At 40.1% G+C, this 19406-nt stretch overlaps 1 protein-coding gene across 2 annotated transcripts in view; it reads right to left on the bottom strand.

Annotated features, from left to right (window-relative positions):
• Window positions 1-1007: 1007 nt before the first annotated feature.
• Window positions 1008-19406, bottom strand: part of LOC132848409 (nuclear factor of activated T-cells, cytoplasmic 1-like) — a 58422-nt gene continuing 40023 nt past the window's right edge. For both annotated transcript variants that reach the window (XM_060874090.1, XM_060874098.1), the window contains exon 10: window positions 1008-3695. In XM_060874090.1, coding sequence (XP_060730073.1) covers window positions 3640-3695 — 56 coding nt within the window. In that variant the 3' untranslated portion in view covers window positions 1008-3639. The remainder of the gene's footprint in view (window positions 3696-19406) is intronic.

Raw genomic sequence — 19406 nt, 5'->3', positions numbered from 1 at the left:
GCCTTCTGTCACCATGACAATGACTGTTTTAGAGTGGAAAAAGTCTGCAGGACAGACAGGTGGTACACAGGAGAGTCCCGTGGCACTATGCCCATGGTTTTTCCCATGATCACCCTGTTCACTCCCTGCTGGTATTTCAAACGTCCCCATTTTAGCAACACACCTTTCACTTTTATGCACATGGAACACAGCGTTCAACAAGATAAAGGCTGAGCTTGATCCAGCTTTATCCATCCATTTCAAATGATAGTTTGTTTATATTGAAACGATCTCCCAGAAGTTCTCTGCTACAGCTTTGTAATCAGTGGAACGTTTGAAACAAAGCCTGAGGCAAAACTATTTGCTATTCAATCATGGCCAATGCTCTAGAATGGAAACTATTGGTTTGCTTTTGGGACAGATGACTCTTACACTGTCGATGGATGATCAGAGGTTATTTCCAGTCGTGTCTTAACGTAAGTTACGACAGTTGAGTGAGATCATACTAAATAAAACGGCTGGCTTTAATTCAAATCGTTTTCACTTATACATACAGTAGTACTGTATAATATTTATATAATATTGTAAGATGCAACCAAATTGGAATATAATGTTTTAATATTTGGAATGAACAGACAGATATAAATTCAGATATAAAGAGTAGGTGCACTCTTCGTAGCTTCATAAATTATTTATTTTATTTGGTTTAAATGCATCATGTGAGTTGTGTTGGTGGGAGACTTTTGTTTCTGCATGAGCAAGTGGTCAGACATGAAGCTAGTGGGACAAAGTCTACGTTCATTACCATTTATGGCACTTGTTAACAGCTTGGTCAGGATCACAGTGTTTTAAATGATGATACTAGTCTTCAGAAATAGATCCAATTAAATCTGGCACAGAAATAATATTAAAACATAAATACCAACTATGAAAATGGGGTTCAATAAATAGTTCATTAAAAACAACAGTCAAGCCACACACATTACAGGTATAAATCTGAATACAAAAAAACACTGAGCACCAAAATATCTTTTAAATAATGTTTTTTTTATTTCTTTATTTAGCAGAAAGCATACTGTATACATAAAATACCCTTGAGATTTCTATAAATATTCCATATTAGAGAAGATACAAGATTGAATCCACCGTGTGCCTAAACTGAGAAGGGGGAGATAATGAATACAATCAGTTCCTTTAACAGATTAGCAGAATAAGGCACACAATCATGCGTTCATATACAACAGGAAGAAAAGTATCCCAAAGTCTCTGTGTCACAATAATGAACGAAACATTGGAAATCGATATTAAGTGCATGCTTTAGAAAGAAATCTTTCACTAGAAGAAAAGTGAGCCTTCATTGAGAGCAGACCTCTCAGTTTTGGTATTGTAGAAGATTCTAGACAATTGTTCCCAGTTCCAGTCCTGGACTCTGAAAGTTTGGGACGTGTCTGAGATTTGCCATGGTTGACATGTCTCTTTACACGGCTCAGGATATCTGTCAAGGAGGTGCTCAAATAAGGTCCACTCTGTCATCTTTAGGGACACATATCTGGTTATAGAAAACATCGATTACGTAAGAAATCCTTTGGTGTCGTCACATCGTTTATTGCTGGTCTTTTTTTCATCTCCATGAAACCCAACCCGACCTCCGATTGATTATACATATTGCTGTACGCTTATTAAAGGATAACAGGCTTCGCGAGATTGTTCTAATTCTGTTTGTGTAATCGTGCTGGGGGAAAAATTCCCATTAGAGAAATGATAGCTCAGAGCGCAAATGGTTTAATTAAAACAAAATGAGTTCGTTCACCCGGAGCGGGATGCATTTGCTCGTTTGTGGGGACAGCGCTCTTGAAGTGGTCACGAACCCTGTCGCTGGAGATCTGTCCCAATTTTCAAGCCGAATCGAACATGCCTTATCCAGCTTATCTACACTTTATTCAAACTGCTGGTGGCGTGACTACAGCGAGCGTTACTTTAAAGATACAGCTTTCTAAGTTGCACGAGGTTTAACAGCTAGCTTATAAACATCTATCAAATTTTTCTAAATCAGCTCAAACCACTTGACTAACAAAATCCTGTCCGAGGTCAAATGGACACTAAGAAAAGGTCTCAGACACATTTTACTTACTGTTTATCCAAAGTAAGGAATAAAAAAACCTTTGGGGTTGTGCTGTTTTAAGAAATAATAAACAAATGTTCATTATTTTAAATAATTTCAAACACAAACTCCAGTGTAGTTTATTCCACTTAATCCATGCCAATTTGTCAGCAATGACATATTTTTTTCAGTTACTTTTATCACTTCCATTTAGCAGCTACAAACATTTTTTTCTTCCTTGTTTCCTTCACCAGGCTTTCTTGTTGTATTTCTCAACACATCATCACAACATGACCAAAAACGTGACCTACTGTATAACTGTGACCATACACAATACACTCACACTGCAGACTCCTTCCAAAAAGTAAAAACGTCACAATATCAATCTTTAAAAATCTCTTCATCGTACAAAATCTGGGTTAGCATAGAAATTATGCTGCATTAGAACAAGCGCATTGATAAAATTGTTCCAGTCATGATTCAACACCCCTCTGACCAGAAAAGATTATGGGAGAAAAAAAAACAACGCAAAAATCTGTTGTTAACGATGAGGATAAGATGTGCTAATATTTAACCTCACAGCTACTATACACTAATGTTTGCTAGTCTTAGACAAACTGCCACTGTAGCCTAACTAGTTTATGATTCCTAAATTTGGGACAGTGCTATGATCTCCAGGAAACTGGTTAGTGCCCACTTCCACTAGAGGAATAAGTGCTTTTCCTTTAATTCAACTGGAATCCTGCGATTCTTGGTCAATTCTTGGTTCAGCTCGTTAACAACTTTCTTTCTTGCTATAGTTCTAAGGGTACAAGGGCATCAGGGAGGTAGTCCAATTGGTGGTCCGATTTCACTAAGAGACCATGCACTACACAGGGAATGACAAAAGTTCATTAAGGCATTATATACAGCACATTAAACATACACTTTTATACAAAAATTACTACAGACAACTTTATATGTATAAGGTGTAAAAAAAACAAAACAAAGAAAAAGAAAAAACCTGGTTTAAACACAGGTCTACATTATTCACACGATTCCACACACATCTACACATTCCAGCTGTTCGTAGTTACTGTAAACAAATGAGTGAGCAAAGTGTAATGGTATAAAAAAAGTGAAGAAGATGAACGGAGTTGCATCGCCGTTTGTACTTGCAGTAAGGCACTGCAGAATATGTCCCATGTGATGAAACAGTCGGGACTAATTGCTACAAAACGCCAAATGTACAGCGTTTGTCCTGAACGCCGGCAGGGACACGCATCAAGAACAGAAGAAAATGTCCTTTGTGAGATCTTGGTCCACCATAGAGCAGTTCTAATGTTTTAAGGCAAGAGCAAGAACAAGAACAAGAACAACCAACAAATGAAACAGTCACTGCTTTTTCACGGTGCTTTTTTTTATACACCATTGAATTTAAGGCCTTTCATGTGAAACATGACGTCACATTGTCCTCAGAGAAGTTCCTCAAAATGAGAGAGGACTGATTGTCCAATTGCAGGTGGCTTCAGAGGGAAGACATCTTGGTCCCTTCTTTCGTCAGGTATGATCATGGCCATCTATGAGTGACCGTGGGAAGAAGTACAGGACAGGTCGTTCCTGATAATCTCGTTGACTGTCAAGACAAAAAAAAAGAAAGAAAACACGTTACATTTAAATTTAAAGCAAACAAGCAAAATGTCAGATTCAGGCATTATCTACTGTATGGTGTGGCTGTAGCTAAAGCATCACTCCAAAATAAAAGGAAAGGAAAAATAAACAAATATATATAGAATTCACTGAAGGGAAAAGGAGGTGGAAGAGGATCAGTTGCTTCTAGACAATATTTACTTTTTACTGATTATACTGATAATCTCTCAAAAAAAAAACCAGAAAGGTCTTCAGTAAACCGTGGGGGACAATTATATTTTGCTAACATAAATTGGTTCTTTAGATAGAAGCATCACAGCAAACGATTCTTATAATGGAATATTTCTATCCTGGTGGGCGGGGTTTGTTACTGGTTGATTCCGCCCTCATCAAGTGAATGGTTTGAAAAGGATATAGAATTATGTGGAGAATGTATTATTAAGCAGTACTATTTTCCTCTACAAAACTTTGGGTGGTATGAGCGATCTTCGGCCAAGATGGCCGCCCACCCCTACATTATATTCAGCCGCATGTTAATGTTTTGCCCATTTAAAAGAAGTGGGATGTGGTTTGTGGCAGATATTTTGGCTAAGATTAACACCAGAAAACTCCGACACAAAATCTTAACAATACTCCAGCAAGCCTAAACTGTGTAGTATTAAAAATATTACTACTCTCAAATGATGACAGGAAATATACGTCCTTAGATTGTCTATCACAATGTTTGAGTAAGCGAGTAAGCAGTGGCTGGGACCGCTTCGTATTATTTTGTTCCTGCACATTCCCACACTCTCAGCCAGACTTCAGAGTGTCCTTATCTTTGTGTTCTTTGGCTGGACGTGAGGAAGTGACTTCACGGTGAGGTTGGCCGATGCTGAGAGACCCCTGATGACCCCTGAGATCACAGCCACCTCTAAAGGCGGTTTAATGATACACCAACAACAATAGATGAAGCACAGGAAGATCTAGCGGCACTCCACGCTACACAATCAATGTAGATTATAGCTCGTACCTTTATGATCATAGACAGCATGCCTTATCAGCTCATTTTGCAACAGTATACACACACATACACCAACTAGCACACATGCACACACAAACGCCAGAACTCGTTTTCCTACATGAGGGAGTCCCAGTGGAAAAGTGCAGGCTGAGCCAACACCACTGGCTGTTTGTGCCCACCACAGCTCGCAGCAAAACAGGCATTAACATGCCGAAAGTATGTTCTTTGCTGCACACACTGGCAAAAAAAGGTACACCACAAACCCAGGGTCACAATTATATCATCAAACTTAATGTCTATACGTAAAAAAGCCTCAGGTAACAAAAACAAAACAAAGGGCTTTCTTGCAAAGGAAGAGTGCTCACTTCCTTTTCATTCTTGTCAGTCTCGGTAACGGTCGGGCTTTCTCCGAAATATTCACACCTACACAGCAACCACAACATTGCACTGTTTTGCTTTATCAACTAATACTTTCCATTTCCAAACCATCAGCTTTTCCACTGCAACAAAAAAAAGCACAAGCTGGAAAAAAAAAGTTTGATTTATGCCAGCAAATATGTCCAGAGGCCTTTAATCACCCTTTTGACATTAAAAAAGCCACCGAAACAGGATGTTGTAAACCGTTAAACCTCAGTGCTACATGCATGGCTAATTATAGCATTCTATTAATATGACCTGCCAGACTGTTTTTCAGCATATTCAACAAAATAAGAGAAAACAGAAACATAAAGATTAGTAAATTGTTTGTGATAGTGGAAGAAAATAAATTGGATGTTGAGGTGTAGAATAGTCTCCTGGGCTTGAGCCCACCTGATGCAACGTACTGTAACAATGTCAGGCATTAAAAAAAGAAAACAGAGGTTACTTTAGGCTTAAACCAGATACAGGGGCTTGGATAGGTATTCCATGTTTTGAAATCAACTTAATTGTCATGAAGCTAAACAAAATAAATGGTACTATTAAAGTTTAGGGGTTGTGTACATTGTAATCTGTAGTGAGTGTAGAGAGCAGGTGGAGGAACACCTGGAAAGGTGGAGGTCTGCTCTGGAAAGAAGAGAAATGGAAGACAGAAAACGTGTATGAACAAGAGGGAGGGAAGTATAACTGTGAGGTCACAGGGGGCTAAGGGCAAGAAGGTGCAGGAGTTTAAGTATTTGGAGTCAACTGTCCAGTGTGATGGGGAGTGCAAGCAGCAGATTGGAGTGCGTGAAGAAAAGTTTCAGGAGTGTTGTGTGACAGAAGAGGGTCAGCAAGAATCAAAGAAAATATGCACAAGGCAGTAGTAAGACCAGCTATTCTGTATGGGTTAGAGACTTTAGCAGTGAGGAAAAGACATGAGGCAGAGATGGAGGCAGCAGAGATGAGGATGTTGAGGTTCTCTTTAGAAGTGACAAGGATGGACAGGATTAGGAAACAGCACATCAGAGGGACAGCTCAGGTTGGCTGTTTAGGGGACAAGGACAGAAAGGACAGATTGAGATGGTTTGGACATGAACAGAGAAGGGAGATGGTTATGTTAGTAGAAGGATGTTGGAGATGGAGCTGCCAGGTAAGAGGTCTAGAGGAAGGAAAAAGAGTAGATATATGGATGTGTTAAAAGAGGACATGAAGTTAATTGGTGTGAGAGTAGAGGATGCAGAGGATAGATTTAGGTGGAACCAGATGATTCGCTGTGGCAACCCCAATGGGTAAAGCCCTTTACGGGTAAACACAATGCTACGACCAGCATGCTACGACCAGCATGCATGAGTTAGGATAGTATGCACAGGGTTTTGAACATTGTGGAAAGAAAGAAAAAAAATTATAGAGTAAACAAATCAGTGAATTCACATAGTAATATTAATCTGAAACAGTTAATTGAAATTAGCTGCTGTTGATTTTAACATAACATGAATGTCAAATTTGATATTAAAGTACTAGACAACTTAGTCTTAATACAATAATGAGCATCCATTCTGATACGATATTATAAAACTTTAAGGAATCACTATATTGTTAATTTAACCCTCACTGAGTTGATTAATGTATTAAAAACAGTGTTGATAGCTAGCTTTAGTACTTTAGTTGTATTATTCATGAAACAATAGCACTTTATGTGTTTTGTAAAGCATGTTTTGTTCCATTTATATTTTTTTAGCTTATCTACAGTGGTGTAAAGTTTGACATTTGCTCTGATGTACCTCAGGGGTCTATTGTTGGTCCGTTTATATTTTATTTATATTTTTACATATTATTAGCTTTTCAGGCTGCTAGACTGTATAATCAACAACTTACACCACCACCAACAAAATCAAGCAAGCATGGCTGGTTGAAGACAGAGCATTTCTAAGTGTGACAGAACACAGAAGGTGCTTTATTAAAACATGCATCCTCCCTGCAGTGCCCCAGCCTGTAATACTGGCACTGCCAGGACACACACATAGACACACACACGTGTGTGTATAGGGAGTACGGCCAACTCCTCCCTTCTGATTTTCCTTTTGGGTGTGGTTGTATTTAAGGCATCTTTTAATCTCATTCCTTATGCTGGGATCAGTGACAGGCAACTGACGTTTGCTGGTCTAAAAATACACAACGCAGGAATTCCGGCTTTGTTCTCTTTCAGAAAGTTGATAACTTTTTATTGATATGACACCGGTTTCTTGGCAATACTGATGTGAAACCATTTCGCTTACTTTCCGTTGTATTCATCTCTTGGTTAAGCTTTCATAAAGGTGCTGGAAAAAAAAAATAAAAGAGATAACAATACCACAAGCTGCTTGCTAACATCAGTTGTTCCTACTATGTCTTGCAATTGTGTTTCAATCGTAATACAGTAGATCCCTATAGAGGCAGTCCAAATTAGATTGAAATACAATATAGTTGAGTTGAGTTACTTCCCTTATAACTAGTTCTGTGGTTAAAGCTAATAAGAAAACTTATACAGCTAGCCGAGTCTAACTTGCTTGTTGCTTCTGAGCTTGCTTTAATATGTAGTGACCTAGAAAAAAGAAGAAGCTTTTTCAGGATCCAGGATTTTCAGCTAAGCTCACTGGCCAGAACAAAGCATCAGTAACCAATCAGGTGCTTTTCTGAATTCAACACTATTCAACTACATGCAACATTTCTGAATTCTGAAACAAATGTACTGAGAATTCTAGCAAATCTTGCCATGCTATAGCTTAGCATTCAGGCTTTCACGAATGCAATTAATAGGTTTAAACCAAGCATGATGAGTATCACTCAACTTTCAGCTTATATCTATTTAGGTTAAAGCTCTAATAAGAGGTGATTTTACTCTGACTATTACTATTAATCTTCACAAAGAAAGTGCAGGGAACACTAAGGTAAGTATAAAGGAGACTCTAATAGAGGTGGGAGCAGAAAGCCTGTGGTTTGGTTCAAGATGGATGGCCATCACTCCTGGACAATCCTTAGCATAAAACCTGATACTGTGATGATGAGCGTGAAGGGAAGTTAATTCCGGATCAGCTTTTTCAATCAGGAATGATGAGTTCAGCAGCTAAGATGCAACTAACCGGTCGCAGGTCAGTATTTTTTATTAACCGAGGGACATCATGGTCTACAATCAGCTCTATGTCAAACTCTAACTCAGACAATTCTTTTGTATAAATATGCTATATACAAAATGATGTGTTGAGTGACAGGAACTACTGCACTTTCTCTCTCCTGAATATCTACTGAAATTCAACAACATGTTTTGGCGTAAATGCAAGATCACAATATACCACTCTGAAATTGTATATGTTCAATAGGGCGGCACAGAAATGCTCTAACCTTGTTTAAACCGCCCGTGAAATTGATTTGGCAAAGGAAGCTTAACTCTGAATTTGATGCTGTAGGAGAAGAGCAATTGAATTTCCTGCTACATATTACTTATTGTTTCCCCACAATATCAAATCTGCTCTCGCTTTCAGCCGAAACGCTAATGGGCCATTCACAGCCTCCCACGCGCTAAGCTGCGCCAGTGAAAGAGCTAGCATGCCAAGCTCCTGTCTTAACCCCATAGAGAAAGACATTAGAGGGGTTAAGAAAGAGTACAAACACACACATGCTGAAATATTCCACTGGATCTGTCATTAGTCTACTGCAGTTATAAATAAAGTAAAAAACGTATATGGACGGCATGCCCCGTCAAGAAAACCTTGGCTGATTCGGAAAGCCGGTACTGGCCATGTGGAAGCGTTCAGCTATGAGACTGACAGCAGGGGGACAGACAGAAGGAGGGAGAGTTTGTTTTAAAATGGGTTTGAATAAACTCTGGTGTGTTATTCACCAGCCCCTGGCAGCAGCTGCTGAAACCCTTCAAATCCCCACCATGTCCCACCGTGAAAGAGAGCAAGAGTGAGAGAGAGAGAAAGAGAGAGAGAGAGAGAGAGAGAGAGAGATATTAAATAAGTTTCTCTAGACTATAAGTGTGTACTTTTATGTGTACTTTTGGACAGCTGAAAGGCCTTGAGCCAGGGGCATGGCTACAAGGGCAGGAAGGCAGCGGCAAGACTGTGGGAGCCAAGACTTATTACTCTTTTGCACTCTTTGGACTGCGTTTGCATCTCTAAAGCTTCAGAGAAGAATATTTTATGCCAGTGACCCTTTAAGCATGGTCCGACCTTCCTAAAAACGGACTTGGTCTCAACCAAGAGTTTATAGACATTAGGTCCATGTTGTCTTTTTCTGTCTGTTCAAAGTTTTATAAAGAAGAAGTTGCTCCTGGTGTTAATGGCTTCTATCTTCTTGAGACTCGATAGTACTAATTAAACATGAGCTTTACAAGCAGTTTTGTTCACAAAAGTATTGATTTCAGAGCTACAAATTCACACATGGCTGTAAATTCTTTTGAAATTAAAAAAAAAATAAATTCACTTGTAATGTTGTGTCCCTGGGATTTAATGTGCGCCCGATTCCCAATTGTGATTCGAAGCCCATTACAGCTCTATACACAGTCTTAAGACACTCACACAGATCTTTATCTGCTTCAGGTGTGGTAGACACTCCACCTGTTTGATAGAGGCTGATGCTGATGTGTGAGCTCTGAGGCTCCCTTGAGCATGATCAATTACAACTGTTGCCAGGGTGAGCGAGGAACCCAGAGGGATACAAGAGTCTAAAGACCCAGACAAGAGAGGAAGAAAAACAAACCCCCGCATAACACATATTGCCAGTGAGACTCTCTGTCCTACACAGAACCAGAAAGGCCTGGTTGCCAAAATTAGACAGTTAATCTAACAACAGTGTCTGTTTAGATTGGCTCCGTTTGAGACAGGCCCTGTTCCCTTTGATCCACCAACCTCCGTTAGTCTCCCTGCAGGGCTCGTCTTCCCCATCCCCCTCAACTCTTTGCTATCTTCCTCTTCTTCTGCAATCACTTCCTCTCTGTCTCTGGGGAAGCAAGGGTGTATGTGTCGGGCGCCATCCCTTAGGGTGTTGTATGTGTGTGTGGAAGGGGTGTTTACATGGTTAGGCCTGCTCTCCTGTGCCCTAATCAGAGATGTGCAGAAATGATTTACTATTTGCTCGGCTGCACACACACTCATTTCACAATGCCCTTTGCACAACAAGGATCTGACAAATGCGAAAACCATAACTACCTTTCATTCCTAGCTGGCCTATTACATCATCGCGGGGCACGCTGCAACACCGTAACGAAGCCATAACGTGAGCGCAGATGTTTTTACATCAATAAAAGTGTGCAACTTCTTTAAAATACACTTTTGAAAAATGTGTTAAGGATTAAACGTCTGCATTTCCACATGTGCCGGTTCATGTCAAAGCTCGCCAGCCATCTGATAAGCAGCTTTTGACAAATGCAACCTGGAAAGCCAAGCCACAAGAAGAGAATCATCGTCTTATGTTCAGATATACTGGAAAAGCAGGAGCATATTGAAGCAATCACGTCTGCGTTTAATGGGATTTATAACATCAGCATTTGTACGCTGCCTCTTTAAATCACCTTTTGCCTGTCAGTCTTGATGTCTGATTTCAAATCACTTTCTCTTTTCCTCCTTATATATATGCTGGCGATGCTGGCATGGTGTCCAAAAGGATCAAATAAGTGTCGGCTTTATTGGTCTTGGTCCTTCATAGGATGAGTGCTCAGACAAACCTTCCTGCCTAACCATTTATTTCATTCCATCTCACTTTTATCATGTCTCAACAGGGAGAATCCTTGGGTTCCTCTCCTTAGATGCCATTGTGACCTTTCTCTGGAGTAATGAGCTGAAAGTGACATGACAGTATGTTCACTATTTGTTATTTAGTGGATGTCTTTTTAAGCAACACCAGACCTTTATTATTATTTTTTTAAATGGTTGGCATATTTTAAACCCATCTGCTAGTGTTTCCCCATGCTTTTAATCCCATTACTCTTATGCTAGCTTTTCCACTCCACTGTCCCATCCACCCCTTTTTAGGAATTCTTTAAATGCTTCTATGGCTCCTACATCTGGATGCTCTGAAATACCCATTAAGCAATATACAACGATCAGAATCCACTAGGGTCCACTGAGCATCTCCTCCAACTCTCACACACACACACACTGTGCGTGCTGAGATAAAAAAAAGTAGCACAGACATATTCATAACTCATAAAGAAGACAACAGGCTCAGTTTTGTCACGTCCAAACACAAACAGCATGGATGCAACATGCATAAATCATGACCGTGCATTCAGCAAATTTGATTTCATCACCTGTAGGTTTTTTATCGCTTCGCGTTCCGCTCTCATCGTCTGAGCGTCTTAGCAGGGGCAGGGAATGTGATTCCAGTAAAAGTCCTGCAGGTTTAACATAAACACTGATGACAAGACTTGACGCCCACAACCTCCTCGGCTGCTTCTATTTTCCTGAAAACTACATGCTTGAACTCTTCCATGAGGAGGAAGATGGAGGACTGGGAATGACTGCTGGGAATTGAGTGACCGCTGGGCCTGAAATGCTGGATTGGTATTGGATCATGGATTTCACATAAATTTCACATAAATTTGCTTGTTATTTGCATAATTGCCATTTGCATTTTTCTGTTTTTATCAATCTGTAGTTAAATATTACTGTTTTCACCTATAAACAAATTGTCCCTTATCAGATTTTCAGCTGTTTATTTGAAAAATAATTTGGATTTGATCATTAAGAATATATATAAATTTACGGCGACTCTGAAGCCTGCAAGAATAAACTGAACTGAGACATTTATTCCATTTTTAAATTCCATGCCACTTAATTTCAAGGGGAAAAAAAACAAAAAGTGTGTAGTTTAAATTCTTCCTTGCATTTTCACCTCGCTCATAAAGATCTCCTGTCTGTCTGTAGCACAGTATAGTCACACGAGGAATTATCCAGCCTCAAAGTAATCCATATTCACCAAGTTATTAGTTACCTAAGTGGAAATGAGATGAAGTACAACATATGTGAGGCGGACACTTTTATGAGTCTACGGCTTGAATGGGATTTGAAACATGCCATGATTCATGTGAGAGCCAGAAGACATTAAACAAGTGCTGTTAGAAGCCACTGAACTGAAGTGTACTAACTCCATCCACTACAGGAGTGAAAAAAGGGGTAGGAACGTTACTTCCTTTCACTAAAGTGGTTTCTGCCTGGGTAACTTTCATGGAGTCGGAGTAGGACACGCTGAGCTATTATACGTGTGTAAAAAAAATATGGACAATTTTGTGTGGCTTGACGTGATTTGCAGTCAGGAAACATAAGCTAATTAATTCATTTTGAGCAACATCGTTGCACTGCTTGGCTGGTGTAAGAACTACACATTATTATCTTCTAAATCTTCACAAATGTACAAAGTTCACCTGCTATCGAAAGTTATCTCATCTTTTTTCCTCCACATGAATGGAGATGATATAAAAGCAGGTGGAAACCCTACTTCCTCGATACAAACACTGAAGGTTGCCAGAGCTCAGATATCCCTCCCCATTTTTTCCTATCAGTCTGGCTGCCTTATTTCATATATGCGTGATTAAATGTGTCTGCGTGTCTATGTATCTTCTCAAAGGAGGTGCTCGTGTGTATGTATCAGCCTCTTCCTGCTCTAACTGTGTCCCAAGATTACACTGTATGTCTCGGGAGCTTGTGGCCAAGAGCCCTAACTCTCTCATTCTGGCTGATAGATGATGAAGGAAAGAAAGGCAATAAATTGAGCCGTGAAAATTCCTTCCGCTCTGTTTCGGGCCCCACGTTTACAGATCTCGGTAGGGACGTACTGTGTGTGGTTTGTTCTACTGAAATCAAGAAACAGCCAGCTGTGGCAGCTACAGGGAAGAAAAGTCCTTTTCATTTTAAGACGCTTTCTTTCTCTTACTTTCTTTTAGTGAGTTTTGTGGCAAAAGAGAGAGAAAAGAGAAAGGGAAGGATGGTGGTAAGCCAAGATCAGCAAAGCGCTCGGCTTCCCCCAGCCTTGCAGCCTGCAGGAGCTTCGCCTGTTGACATCCTTCACGGCGGGATTCTTTCTCTTGGTGATTATAAACAGGAAACGTAATTAAATGGGAATTTTGAACGGTTTTAAATTGAAGTTTTAAGCAATGTGGCCAGAACTAATGGCACAATTACTCAATTCCAAATAACAAATAAAGTTTTAAAGTGCATGGTGTGTTGAAGAAACCAACAGGATGAATTTAGGCCTAGGATTCCAGCGTGACTTGATTTGAGCCAAGCTTTTTCCAAGCCACAACTCTCAAACCCTCTCCCAGGAGCGTAGAAGTACCAACCCACAAACCTCCACCACATAAACTCACGGCACATGCCGACTCCTGCTTCCTCCCTGTGCTGCAGGAGCTACCGATCCCTCTTCCATCAGATGCTTTCAGACATTTGCACTTAATAATGTGGACTAAACATTCATAGATTAAACATTCATGTATTCAGTTCTTCAAGCCTGCTATATTTTGCCCAGATGGAAAAAAAGGTTTTAATTTTAAAGTTTCCTCATCAGACATGAAGAAAGCCAATTTGTTTAGACGGTGACGTCGTTACACACCAGACAGATTCCATTGCTGTGACGAGCACATAGATAATGATGGAGTGGCTGAAACTGGACCTCTGTGAATGAGCCGAACGAGCTGCGCCAAGGAAACGAGCCTCACTCGAGAAGACAAGGCTATGAAGTCAGACCGATCATTAAGAGACATCATCATGAAGCACTTTAGTGCTTCGATGACTTCAAAGAATCAGAATCCAAATGCTGACAAAGAATTTCACCAAGTCATTAACATACTGTTGAGGCCAAAGGGCTGGGTCCAAAGAAAAATGAAAACAGTTTACCACAACTGAGATACTGAGATAAATCATTTTGCTAGCACTTTCTATGAGGCCTTTCTTTTTGGTGTTGATTGGTAATGCTTGCATTTAATTATTTTTTATCAATTTATGACTCCGGAAGCCATATAGGATAACTTATATTCCTGTTCGTCATCAATCATCAATACTCATTATAATGCTGTATGCTTCAGAACTAATAATTATATAATCATAAAGCAGCTGTAACGTCTACTAACGATTATGCGATGGAAAAAAACCATTATGATGGGAATAAAAACCGTGTTATAGAAAAATAAAATGACAACAACAATAATAATAATCTCGTAGATCATGTGAAGCATCTGATATTCAGGTAAGTAAAATTCATTAGTAAAACAGATGCAGGACCCAGACATTTGGAGCCCAGTGCATCTGATTAATACGTGCTGTGGTGTAGATGGAGCAGACTGGATGTCTGATTATCTAAATCGATCAGTCAATAAAGCAAATTCAATTGAACTACTGCAAAGTCTGGAAGCTCCTTATGACACGCTAACCTTCAATCATCTAAACAGTTACTGTGCACTGACATCTGCTTTTCAGGACGATTATTTCCATATTTACCCAAGTGTTATGCTATAAAAAGGCTGTGAAGGAGTGTATTTGTTTCATTTCCTGTCTCGGACATGGACGTTAGTAAAGCAGAAATGAATCAGGTCATAAATTGTGGAGTGTTTGTCCGTAGCCGATAATAACAAAAGCAGACGTTTGAGGAAATTTAACTTAAAGCACTACTGGGTTCATATGTTTATTGGATTGGATTTAAATTTCCAATGGCTGAAATCATGGCAACAAATCCCAAATAGCGCGGTACATGACAGTCTGGTTGCCTTCCTAGCCATCTAACCAACCCCAAAGCCCTTTGCGGCCACTGTTTAGGTCTTTGGTAATTGTTGGAAAGAATAACGCAGGTTCCCAGCGGTTCGCTCATTTTCTAGATTCGTAATCCGAAAACGTAACAAAAACCCGAAGCGTGTCCTCTCTGCTAATGAATAATGAAGAAAACCACCACCACTATGTTTTACCTATCGATAAAAACTGAGGGCACTTCACCAGAAAAGCCCCAATTCTTTTTCGATTAACTCCGCCTTCTTACACCAAGCCACAGAGGTCAAAGTTTGAATGCAGTAAAAGCTGAGATAGCCTCAGGCAGTGTTCTCGAGCTCCCTGAAGACGCTCTAGGCCCTGCTATTCCCAAAATGTTTGTGACCTCCATCTCTTTAATGCAAAACTCAACCTCATCCCAATGTGGGCTATGCTACAGTGTTAGCGACTCAGCAATTTCAGCATGGGCCGGACGCACTCTCAATCATCATTAGAGGTTCGAGTGGAGTCCTGCTGCTCTGGGCTTGCTGCCAGCACGCGTCAAAGTTTCCATGAGGGAAGCCACAAATCGGGGAGGGAGGAAAGGAGGGGGGTCACAGGGATCCTCTGTAATTTAAGACCCTTGCTCCATTACAAGAGAGTAAAAGAAGAGGAGATGAGGACGGAGTGTAGAGAAGTATTTAAAAGTATTTCTTCAAGTGTACTAATAAAGATTCATGATGGTCATTGAGTGTTAAAAAAAAGTTAAAGAAACAAAGTATTTCAAAAACATTTCCAGGTTGAAGTGACACAAATCTGAGTTTGACCTGAGACTCCTACTATGTGCTCCTAAATCAGATCTATACTGATATATATCTATATAACTGGCCATAAAGAAATGAGAAAGATCAGATCAAAATTCATGTGCACTTTAATGCTCATATCACTCTCCCAATCATTATCCACTATCATCAGTGTGACAAATTGCGACAAACTGATGACAGCGATAGACATACCTGTACTTTATAATACTTTATATATAGCCAAATGATTTAGCTGCAACCAAAACTGAGTAGTTTTTTAGTTGACAAGCTTTTTGCCAACCTTACAGCTTATATTCATAAAGTACAGTTCGTGTATTCAGGAGCGCAGCTGGAGTGAATCTGTCGCACTGATTAGTCCTGCTCATGTGACTGAAACCTAATCAGGTCCTGATAACCCAAATGAGACTTACACATCCAAAATCATTAGCCACCCACTTAGAAAGATCTAAAATGTTAACACTGCAAGATAGTGACTTAACTCACATGTGCATTAGCACACATATGATATCACCCCAGTCCCACCATGCATCACGTCCAGGCTTTCATTGCTTAATTAGTTAAAAAAAAGTGCCTGAAGCAAATCCCACGCCCCTGTTTTTCAAATGCTTCCCCAAAATGCCATGTGTATTTTTAACATCTTGTGCCATATTCATTGTAAACCACTGTGAATATGAAAGGGAATGACCCAACTATAACTGTTATTGGATGCTACCCAGTTTGGAGACCGCAGGCTGGATTACGCAAGTGCTAGACACAGCAACAAAAAAAGAAGAAAAGGGGGAGACAGAGACGCTGTGAAAAAAAGAAGTATGTTTTTGATTTCAAGTAGCAGTGAAAAATGTTCCCTGTGTCCTCAGTGTCTTGGCGATGGACCTACCAGCCTTCAACACTTGAGTGGATAAGAAGTTGTTTATTTGGATCCTTTCAGCAAAGAAGCTACCGCGTTTGGCATAGCAAAGTGCTGAACCCAGCAAGAGTTCAGCTAGTGAAAATGGAGAGCGGTGATGATAACATGTACTTATACTCCTGAACATCATGTCCTCTTGTGTAGTTAGCAACAGTGCTGAGTGCTGGGCAATTTGAAAGGCTTTACACACACAAAACCTCAGGGTTCCTTACTAGACTCATATCCAGCTGTTGAGAAGTAGACTAATTTCTTAGGGGCTCACTCTCCAAGATGTCTAATGAGCCTGGCTAAAGGAGGGCTTCAGAGTGTTGGTCTGCTCCAATGCACCAGCATTGTTTATTTCATTTCTCGGCTTGTTTGAAAGGGAGGGAGAGTGTGCAGATTCCTTCAGAGGATGCAGTTACCACCGCACACTTACCGGGACTCCAGCTGCTGACCACAGATGCTTATTCAAGCATTAGTGCACGCAAGATGACGGCTCTGATCTAGCTTTTTTCTTTCTTTTTTCTTTTTTTTTAATGAGACGAGATCTGGAGGCTCCCTAGCCAATCGATATGCTTTCCTGCAGCTCACTTAATGTGAGTGTAATCACAGGCCGAATGCATTTGGAGGCACAAGAGCTAAAGTGACCGAGGATGAGGTACAGGGTGAAATACAGAAAATGAGGTTATGGCTTTTTTTTTAAAGTGAAATCCGGAATACTTTCACATTGTGCCGACTTGCGGGGTAGCTGCTAGGTAAAATGATCCAATAACGAGCTTTCATAGTGCATTGAACTGAGCTAAAGTTTCAGCTCCATTCGCTTAATACTACCATAGTTCACAACATATGAATAAATATGTCCTTTGGCATTATGGACTTTATATGTGATGAAGTTATACTCGATATTCGTGAGGTTATTCGATTTTTTTTCTTTCCTGCCACAAAAAGAATAAGAGCACGGATCTGCCTGACACCAACAGATAATAAACTCTAGCTGGACACAGACAGATGATAATTTCTAGCTGAGTGTGAATTGACATGACTTTCAAAATGTCACATCTGACCATGTTTGAAGTCATTAACAGGGCTGATGACAAATAGATGACCTCGGCTCCCTCTGTGTTGTTTATTTATGAGCTGAGGATGTGGTGATGACAGATTTAGTGAAGGCTACGTTCTAACTCAATTTCTGCTCAGCCCTTAAATACCCCCCACCCATACAGCCAGACACACACTCACACACACACAGGCCACATCTAAGCTTCCTATCACTTCTTTCGCTATTAGGGCTCTTGTTAATGACTAGTACTGGAACCACTTGAATAACCATATAAACCAATATTATGGTTTTGGAACATCAGCAATATTGCTTTTTAGCTTTTTCGATTTTTTATCTAGTATACTTGTTCTTTAAATCAGAGTTGGCTTGTGAAGCATATTAAGGGGCCATAAATCCACCATTATCATTATTTTATTGGCACAAATCTAATAACTCAAATGCAAGCAGAGCCGACATAATGTCAATTTGAGTGTAATGACAAATTTAACAAAAATGTGTTCTGTTGCTTGACATTTTCAGCAATAAAAGCTCTTTGGCTTTAACACTAAGTCAAATTTTGAAACATTTTTTATGAAGGTTATGAAGTAAAAAACATGTTCTATAAATGATCTAAGCCCAAAGCAGATGTACAAATAAATGATATGTGCTTATGCTCCCATTCTGGTTCAAATTAAATGGTCTCATATTTATTAAACCAGTAGCTGCAAGTGACCGCGTGGGTGTGGGGGTGTTTCAAAGATGTGAGGTAATTATGAGAGAAAAGGTGGGAGATCTCATGGCCAAACATCCAATGGCCCCCTGTGTGCTGACGGGCAAGGTGCCAGGGGGCACCCCAAGGCCCCCCAAGCTCCCTTGATGACGCCAACTCAGATCTGGAGGGCTCCATGGGGAGGCTGAGGGAAAACAAGGGGCCACGAATCCAATTCTGGAAAAAAATAGATGGCCTCAGGAAACCCCTACCCATTGTTTTGCTTCCTTCATTAGTGCTCGTGTCAACAGTCTGGGCTCACGGCGCGTGTGCCTGTGTTTTCTCTCGCCGCTCCCAACCAGACCCCTGACCCTGGCGTGTTTGGACAGATTGTTTGAAATCCCACTGTGCTAATTTACTGCTGTCACGTTAACGGGTGTATTCGTAACTCCCCTATCTACGCACATACACGTGTCTATCCACCTGCAGCTGGTGGAGCCCAAATAAACAATGTGTAACAGGTTTTAATATGGCACACTATGGGAATGGCTATGAACACAGTAAACAACAAATGCCCCAAATACAACACTCCACATGCCCAGAGCTTGGGATTTCTATTTTATCCCAGTTTGATCACCAGATTGAGCTCACCAAGATATAAGAATATTTAAGCACTTGAGTAGAATTCACATGGGATACAAACTATGTGATTCTGCAAACTCTTGACAAGTACAGTAAAAGATGGGAAAGAGAAAAACACAACTGATAGGAGACAGTTGGCAAAGGTTTTGACAAGATAAATGAGCCAAACTAGGAGGCAAAGAACACTCAAGACTTTCAGAAATTGCTACTAAACCCTGCAATTCAAAAAATGTCCCCAAATGTAGTAGCTCTGTATGACTGTGTCTGTACAAAACTGTAATCTTAGAGAATATTGCTTTGCTGAACCAAATTTGATACTTCTCAAACTGGAGATCCAAGACAAATTCAGTCAACTTACCGCTACTAGTAACTCTGGGGTATGTGAAGTATACAATTCCACTATTTTATATGAGGATATGTGACTTTCTTCTACCACTAGGTAAACCCAAACAGGTTAACCACACCAACCCAAACATTTGGTG

The sequence above is a fragment of the Tachysurus vachellii genome, chromosome 1 (assembly GCF_030014155.1).
Source record: "Tachysurus vachellii isolate PV-2020 chromosome 1, HZAU_Pvac_v1, whole genome shotgun sequence".
Classification (NCBI taxonomy): Eukaryota; Metazoa; Chordata; class Actinopteri; order Siluriformes; family Bagridae; genus Tachysurus; species Tachysurus vachellii.
This window is presented reverse-complemented; position numbering and strand designations above follow the sequence as displayed.